This window comes from Urtica dioica, chromosome 8 (assembly GCF_054948205.1).
Source record: "Urtica dioica subsp. dioica isolate 48M chromosome 8, U.dioica_male_clone48M_v1_H2, whole genome shotgun sequence".
Classification (NCBI taxonomy): domain Eukaryota; kingdom Viridiplantae; phylum Streptophyta; class Magnoliopsida; order Rosales; family Urticaceae; genus Urtica; species Urtica dioica.
Genome location: NC_142763.1, coordinates 43,470,040 through 43,479,354, shown reverse-complemented (window position 1 = coordinate 43,479,354; position 9,315 = coordinate 43,470,040). Strand labels below are relative to the sequence as shown.

Genomic DNA, 9,315 nt, shown 5'->3' with positions numbered 1-9,315 from the left:
CGGTTTCTTCTCTCTGACACTCCGTTTTGTTGAGGTGTGCCAGGTGCGGTAAGCTGAGAAGCGATACCTTCTTCTTTAAGAAAGTCATCGAACTCTCCAGACATATACTCACCACCTCGATCAGATCGAAGGGTTTTGATCACTTTGCCAGTTTGCTTTTCCACTAAAGCCCTAAAGACCTTAAATACGTTAAAGGTCTCGGATTTGTGTTTAAGCAAATAGACAAACCCATATCTTGAGTAATCATCAGTGAAGGTAACGAAGTATTCGTATCCTCCACGTGCCTGTTGGTTGAGCGGACCACATACATCAAAATGTATTAGTTCCAGCAACTCAGTGGCTCTTCGACCCTTATCGGAGAAAGGTCGCTTAGTCATTTTTCCTTCTATGCAGGATTCACAAGTAGGTAGTGAACCTATTGCAGAGGCTTGGAGTGGACCATCCCTCACAAGTCTCTTAATCCTATCTAGACTGATATGACCAAGTCTTAAGTGCCAGAGGTATGTTGATTTTGTTAGATCGGAGGATTCAGAAAGTTTGATCCTCTTTGGCTCCCTAATTAGATCGTTATCTATTTCGGTGTCTAAAAGAGAAGGTTGAGTGGGATAGATGTAAGAAAGACCATTCTTCATACATGCATCAGTGACAAAAGAATTAGAAAAAGAAATACGAATTCCATTCTTTATAAACTTTAAATAATAATCTTGCTCGAAAAGTTGAGCAATAGATACTAGGTTTTTCCCAAAGGAAGGAACATAATAAACATTATTCAAATTTAAAGTTCGATCTTCAAAAGATAGCGTCACGGATCCCACAGTCTTCGCAGACACCACGCTCTCATCACCCCACTTGAAGCAGAAGTCGCCATCCTCTAAGCTTTTGCTTTTCCTAAAACCAGTCAAGGAGCAGCAAATATGGTTAGTAGCAGCGGAGTCAATAATCAACGATGATACATTATCAGCTACTAAACAGGCTTCAGTAACAAGTACAATACCTTTTGCTTTGGTTTTGAGGTAGGAGGGACAGTTCCTACGCCAGTGACCAGGCTCGTTGCAGTGGTGGCACTTGCTTTAGACTTGTCCACCTTCGGAGCCTTTGGCGCCTTCTTCTTCGTTTGAACCTTAGGTTGGTTCCTCTTCTCGGCATTGCGAGGTCTCTTCTTAGATCCAGAGGTAAAGGCAGTAGCATGTACTTCTCCTTGAGCCCTCTTTTTCTTAGTGAGTGCCTCAGCGGTTTGAAGTTCCTTCATGAGCTCGGTAACAGTGTACTCCAGCTTGTTCATGGAATAATTCAATTTGAAGGTATCAAAGGTTTCGGGGAGAGTTTCCAAGATCATATCTATTTTAGTCTCTCCATCAATCTCAGATCCAAGAATCTCCATTTCGTTTAGATAGCTAATGATCAGCATCATATGATCTCTAACGGGAGTTCCAGCCTTCATACGACAGTTCATGAATTGTCGGACCGCTTGTTGCCTAGCTTGACGTCCTTGCCCTCCAAACATCTCATGGAGATTGTAGAGCATATCGGTGGCAGTTTCGTAATCACGATGTTGTTGTTGCAACACATTGTTCATCGATGCCAAAATATAGCATCTCGCAATCTCATCGGATCGAAGCCAGGCCGCTAGGGCGTCTTTCTCCTCTTGCGTCGAATCATCATTCGTTTGAGGACAGGGGGTGGTGAGAACCCATTTGTGCTTGTCGACAGTAAGGACTATGTCGAGGTTACGTTTCTAGTCGACGTAATTGTCGCCTTCGAGTTTATTCGAGGAAAGAATTGTAGAGAGAGGGTTGAGAGACATATTGCCTATAAAAGTTGAAACAAGTTTACGATTAGTCTTTGGTTTAGGATTTAAGTTTTATTAAGACTTTTGTAAAATCCAAAGGTGTTATAAACCAAACGATAATTTACTCCCTCAAGAGAAGGCCGCAAAAAATCTCCATTTATAAGTAAATGACACATCATTAATGCTAAGCCAAGATGTCAATACATCTATTTTGACTAGCCACCTTTTAAATTGGTTTGATCACTCACATCCTTTCGCAGAGCCTCAAGGGAGGATTACTAGGGATTGAGCCTAAGTGTGTAACCAACCACTTAGTCCAAAAGATCAGCTTTGAAAAACAATCCCCCAAGGGGAGGCCTTGTCATCATTGCATCACTCTCGGACGTAGCTCATTGAGCAATGATCGAAGCAATAACGCCTTGGAGTACTCACATTTAAGTGAGGGTCGCAAGAGCGGCTCTTAGTCCCACGTTATTGCATCTTTCACTAGTGTTGGGGATCGTGGGTTACAAACAACGAATATAACCCTCCCACTTAGTTTTTGGAGTTGGTTCATCGACTCTTATAAGTTCGGAAACAAATTTCCTAGTTAGAGAGCGACAGAGCGGACAACTAGAAGAGAATCCTAGATCGACATGTTCAGAGCAGTATTAGTGCATAAAAGCGCAAGGTACATACTCGATCTTTTCCTATTTTCTATTTCGGGAAAGTGCGTGAGGGAAGTGTGAACTTCAACTCACTCGAACACTTGAAAGTTTGAGATTACACATCCTTTTATTTTTCGGCTTGTCTACAAGGAGACCTCCCACTCAAATTTTCAAGAGCATATAGATTTTGAACATATGTGATATAGATATAGTTTTGAAAACATTTTGAAAGATTATTTGATTTGGATGACAAAATATTTTTCAAGTTTGAAAGTGAAAACGGTTTTCAAAATTCAAACTAGTTTTGTAAAATTCAATTTCAATTAATCTTTCAAAAATCAAAACTTTTAATCTTACACATCATGTTTATAATCATATGAAAAACATTTTTGCTCAAGAAAATTTTCTCATTAGAGTTCTATAACTCATGGTAGTGGGGTTTGAAAATCCGGATTTCTAAAAAACTGGAGTTTCAGACAGCCGCGCACCTCGGAGTAAAATCGCCATATCTGGCGGCTCCGATGTTCTTTTGAGCCGAAACCAGTGGAATTGGACAGAGGACAGACAGAGCTTTAATTTGATTTAAGAATCATTAAATTTCGATTTCTGAGCAGAGAGTTATGCCACTTTTAATGCGGGTTTACTCCAGCTCGAAGAAAAAGAAATAAATTAAAGCTTGGTCCTTTTTAGGTGCGAAAAAGAATCGAGTGTAACGGAACGTTTTAAGATGTTGTTTAAAGCTTTTATTTTTGTTTTATTAGCAGGGTAATAACATAGAATAAAAGAAATAAGAAACTAGCAAGATATCAAAACTAGTCACAAAATTTTACTCGAAATTTCTCAAACCTTTAAAACACGTTTTTCAATATAAAAAATTAAAAACTTTTAGAACTGATTCTAACGTGTTTTAAAAACATCCGAAACTCATAGAAAATCAACATGCTTTTTAATTTAAAGACAAGAGCATTAAATTAAAAAAAAATCTAAGATTACAATTCTAACTTGTCACAAAATTAGTAAACTTTCGAAAACGATTTTCAAGCTCATAATTTTAAAAACATGTACATGCTAATCTTTGACCATAGCTCTGATACCATTTGTTGGAATCGATCTAGGGTTTGAGAAAATAATTAACGCTTCGGTAAGCGGTGGAATTTTAAAAAATTTCTTTTACAAGTAAAACAGTTTTTACTAACCTAGACAAGTGCAAGTACATGTAATTAAAAACCAATATGAGCTAAGAGTTTACTAACCTTTCTTGAAGCTTGAAATTTGAAGAAGCTTTTGGAAAGTTCGGAACGCTCGTCTCCCCTAGCAGCACGTCTGTCTTTCTTTCCTCGGCACCTCGAGCAACCACGAAAGTTTCTATCACTAAATCACTCGAAAAGAAGGAATCAGTGAGTGGGCACTTTTAAACGCTACGACTTAAGAACTAGTCTCGAAGTCGCAGAGCTAAACACTAGGTCGAGTGAGGAACTAGGTGCCAAGACAAGAAAAAATCGAAAATAAACTAGAGAGAGAGAGAGGAGTTCGGCCAACAATGTCTAGAGAGAGAGTCTCTCAATCTCTAACTTATGTTGAATGAATAAAATGAAGGGAATGAGGGTCCTATTTATAGGAGAGGGGTTGGCCTTGGAAAGAAGTAGTTTCCTCTTATTATCCAAGCCTTTATGAGCAATCTTTTATTACCCATACATATCAATGTAGGCGCCCATCTCATACAATCCACAAGGGATTAGTTTCCTCTTTTGTTTCCCTTCTTGGTTGCCTTGGCCGATTCTCCTTGTTTCCTCATAGAGGAAATTTGTTTCCTCTTTTTCTTTTGGCAAGTATCTTGATACATTTATGCACAAAATATTCTCTTTCTCTTGGGTATTTTGGGCGCCCATCTCTCATCTAGAAGGAGCTTCTAGAAGCTTCTTCATTTGTTCATGACAACATGAGAAAAGCCCATTAAGAATTTTCAATAAAATTCTTATGAAATGAAATTAATCCACAAGGCCCAATAAACAAATTATGGCCGAGTGACATTAAGTCATCAAATGAACTTGTCAAAAAATTTATTGACATTCATTTCATCCTTTTGTCTCAAAAGACAAAAATACCCTTTTAACTATTTTCGTTCTTGTTTTGACTTAGCTTCCAGTTTAACTATTCCTATCGATGTGATTCGTGACAGTGACCTCATGGACCCAAATGAACAAAGCTTGAGCTAAACACTTGGACTCAAAAGTTCACAAACCTTTTCCAAGTTTAGGTTAATGCCAACTTACTCCACTAAAGAGCTGACACTGAAAAACTCTCGGTTCAAATGAATTTATTTTCTACTCAAGAATTCGACCTAATTATGATGAGCGGATCCAATGAATATTATCTATGTTTACCCTTCATGAATGTCATCAGCTAGTCGGGATTTACTAAATTACCATTTTACCCTTCTAGCTGTTATTTCCTCAACTCCTTTGTCGCTTGTGAATAAGTTAGAAACAATGTATTGACGAGGAGCTAACAAGTCACATTATTTCATCCAAAAGGGTCAGGACTCAATTTGGACACTGGCCAGTTCATTTATTCACACTCCAAGGAACAAAGCATGAGGTGACATACATTGCATTTCAGCAATCTTGTACATGAATTCCATATCTATGAGAACTTCACAAAGTTACTCATGACAGACTCACAACTTAGTACTTCACCAATAGGCCTTGTTCGGAATCACATAGTGAGTCCGAACTTTGACTTTCTCAAATGAGAATACTAAGGTGTGAAATGGCATGTCTCATTTCAGGATTAAGGTAAGCATGATGCAATTCATACATAGTGACTTCGAGAAATAAGAGGTTAAATGGTTTGTTCTTATATTGTCTCTAGAAGTGCACTGGTCAATTCAGTATCTTCGAAAGATACCTAGAAGAACTATAGTGTCCCAAACTCTCAATGCCTCATAACCAGACATCATAGATTCTTCTAACAATCATACTGAGGTCAATAGTCATTTGACCCTAAGATTGCGAATATATCGTTTTAAGCAAACTACGAAGAGTTTGTTCATGCAAATCTACATTTGTCTCTTCGTAAGTTGTTAAGTTTGTTTATGGACTAAAAGACTAAGGTTTTATCATAAAGCATCAAACAAAGAAAGAATGAATGAAAGTTTCAACTTTATTAATGAATAGATAGGCAATTACAAGCAAGAGTCTGCATGAGACTTTATTACATCAAATGTACAAAATAAAGACTACAACTCTTCTTGTGGGCACCATTGACAACAGGATCAGCCATCCGCCTACAACATCATTGTGAGTTGCCCGACCCTCAAACGGCTAAAGGCCATAACTTCCACCTACCACTTGATGATGAAATTCCCGACTGATAAGGGAATCGCCATAATGTTGGGAGACCAATCAATGACGAGAATGTGCTACATTCAGAGGGTGGACGGGAAGATGAAGGGGAATATGGTGACTACTGTGGGAGTGGATATCTCTCCCTTCCACCAGGCGAATTAGACCAACTAAGCCCAAGGCAAGTTCGGTCCAAAGGGGACTCGAGATAATCGTTAGTTCAGCCCAAAGCCTAGTTCGGCCCAAAGCCCAACTCGGCCTAAAAATCCTAGGCACAGGCGAGATCGACGTAAGACAATAGCAAGGAATACTTCGTAAAAGGACGAATCCCAACTCGACCCAGGCCCATATATGTTCCTGGAAGGTCCCACCAATCAATCCAAACAAGTAGTCTCCCAAGAAATAGTCAAATCGCCTAAAAATGGGGATATATGCGAGACTGGAGGATCGAAGACCGGCTCTGCACGTACGTATATCGATCTAAAGAGGCAAGGGAATCAACGAGCTAGCTATAAAAGATCATTCCATTTTCATTTTACGACGACTGAATTTTTTCTCGAAAGAGTACCATATATTTCTCTGAATTCATCATTTTATTGGGAGTTTTCCTGCTTATTCTCATTCGAATTTCCTATTCTTGTACGGTTTACATTCAATAATCAATATAAAGGAATTTCTTTTCGCTCTTTCTGTATTCAAATTCGTATTATCTATTAATTTCTTTCGGATTTCGATTTAACCTTCATAATCGGATTCTGAGGCCCTTAATTCATATAAGTAAATATACGAGACAATTCGAATAAATCTGGTATAGATTGTTGGGACGAGAAATCGGCTCAACAATTTGGCGCCGTCTGTGTGAAACTTATCAAAAACCTAACGCCGAAGAATAGAGATCAGATCTGAAAGAATGTCTTCTAACAGCGAGCACGAAATCCCGGTTTTTGGAGCCAATCCGGAGACACGGGCTCTTCTGCTGAAACTCGTTGAAACCCTGCCGAATTCCAGAGATCAACCCGATCCCAGCTCGATAGCTTGACAGCTGCGCAATCTTCACTTCAAGAGCAGCTCGACGCTTAGCGAGCTATTCTGCTGAGTTCGACAAGTCCGCCTACCACAAACGGACGAAGGTTCGCCCCACCCGGGAGGCGACTAAGCTTCTCTGGGATCCACATGTCGCCCGATACGGCCGGTCCTAGCAATACAGCCAGAATTGGCCAATTCGATGGACATGCCGAGGCTAGTGTTTGGCGAGCTCGACCGACTCAAGGCGACTTACCGCCCCCGCCTCCGGGAGGCCCTCCTCCTGGGTATGTTCCTCAAGTCATAAACCTCTCCCATGAGGAAGGAGTTTCTGGTGAACCGAACTATTTCGAGTCTGTAGTTCGTCCGGAAGAAGGAAACCCTCAGAGAGGAGAAATCCGAACTGGGGGAGAATAGTTCACCGTAGAAATCCCGATGGATGATCACCCCGCGTTCAACGCCTTCCGTCAGATGGTGGAGGAGAAGTTCCGGGCTATAGACTCCTGAATGCACTACGCCACGAGCTCGGCCCCCGAGATCGATCGGCTGGTGGCAGATACTGGGCGAACCCCTTTTTCTCCATGTATTACCCAAGTCAGAGTTGGAGACACCGGAAAGATCAGGCTCCCCAAGTACTCTGGTACTTCCAACCCGAAAACATATGTAACGGCCTTTCGCATCGCGATGGGGCGAGCATGTCTGTGAGATAACGAGCGAGAAGCAGGGTATTGCCAGTTATTCGCCGAGAACCTGTCAGGAAGCACCTTGGATTGGTTTTCACGTCTTGAAGAAGGGTCGATAAATTCTTTTCAACAGCTGTCGGTCGCGTTCATGAAACACTACTCGATGCTAGAAGAAGATGAGGCAACCATGGCAGACCTATGGAACACCCAACAAGCCCGAGACGAAACCCTGAAAAGCTTCATGACAAGGTTTAAGACTGTCATGTCAAAAATCCCTTCCGTGGAGGGAGAATCGGCTCTGAACGCTCTAAAAAATGGACTGTGGCACGAGTCCAGATTTCGAGAGGGAATAACCGTAAACAGACCACCCACTATCGAGGATGCAATTCATTGCGCCTCAAACTACGAGAAAGCTGAGGAAGAAAGGGCCCTCTTCTCAAAGAAACATAATCCAAGGAAGGTCCCTTCTATGACACCTCTTCCGGCCATGGCCAGGACACCTGGAATGAGACCTTACCGAAACAATGAATGGAGGAAGCCTTCAAACATTCCGGAACATGCCTTTAACGTACACGACGAGGGAGTTTCCGAAGGAGGCACCCCGAAATGGCCGCGTGACAAGAAAAAATACTGCGACTTCCACAAAAATTACGGACATGACACTCTGGATTGTATCGTAGCCCGAAAGGTACTTATTGAGAAGTATAAAAATGGAGAGCTGAAGAATGTCGACTTGGGACCACCGCCCCAGAAGAAGGAATTTAACAATAGCAGAACCCGAGGAAATCGCTCCCCAAAAAGGGGAAGGGCAAAGGAGGACGATAACGACGTTCCCCAAGCAAAGCCCCGGATCGACTATATCATGGGAGGTTCAAAGTTTTTCAGGGATAGCGTAAACTCAATTAAGGCACACCAGCGTCAACTTAAAGGTACACCGAGGTCACCTGGATACCAAAAGGTAGAAGATACCACGATCTCATTCAATGAAGACGATACCAAAAGGCTATATACAAAATCTTGGTTGATGGAGGAAGCTCCGTAGATGTTATATTGAAAACCACTTTGGATAGAATGAATATCGAGGAGGCTGAAATTGAGCACAAACCCAACCAGCTATCTGGGTTCAATAGGGAAGTAACACCCTCTCTAGGAATCATTGAACTCTCTGTACGGGCCGGAGACGTAAACCGGATGGTCGAATTTACCGTTCTCGACTACGCGTCCCCATTCAACGCTATCCTCGGAAGACCTTGGATACATGGGATGAGGGCGGTACCGTCAACCTACCACCTGTGCATACGATTTCCGACTCCCAACGGGATACAAGAAATTAGAGGAAGCCAGGAAGCATCCCGAATTTTCTATATGAATAATCATAAAAAAATCATCGAAAAGCAACAGCCGAAAGAAAACAATTCAGAACGTCCTTATAGCGAAGAAACCAACGAAGGCCAATAGAAATTAATGGCCATCGGAAACGAGATCACCCATCCCCCTCCGATGGAAAATTTAGGGGAGAAAGACGAGCCTAATACGGAGTCGATAATACAGATTCAGATCGACGGAACTGACCCCGAGAGATGCGTGGGCATCGGGGCCAAGTTGAAAGGAATGTATGCCGAGAACTGATAAAGTTCCCGAAGAAGAACAAAAAGACGTTTGCGTGGACGACAGAGGACATGCCAGGTATAGACCTCGAAATCACCGCATACTAACTCAACGTCGACCCCAGTTATAAGCCCGCAAAACAAAAGCGTAGGAAACTCGGCCCAGAGAGGGCTAAAGTGGTGAACGAAGAAGTAGAACGCCTCTTAAAGTCTGGTTTAATA

General features: G+C 41.6%; 1 protein-coding gene across 1 annotated transcript; it reads left to right on the top strand.

The window, feature by feature from the left end:
• The first annotated feature begins 7,310 nt into the window (after nt 1-7,310).
• LOC149389883 (uncharacterized) lies at nt 7,311-8,528 on the top strand. The gene is made up of 2 exons (XM_089622752.1): nt 7,311-7,443; nt 7,528-8,528. Exons 1-2 carry the CDS (start codon nt 7,311-7,313, stop codon nt 8,526-8,528), a joined length of 1,134 nt encoding a protein of 377 aa, XP_089478878.1.
• The last annotated feature ends 787 nt before the right edge of the window (nt 8,529-9,315 follow it).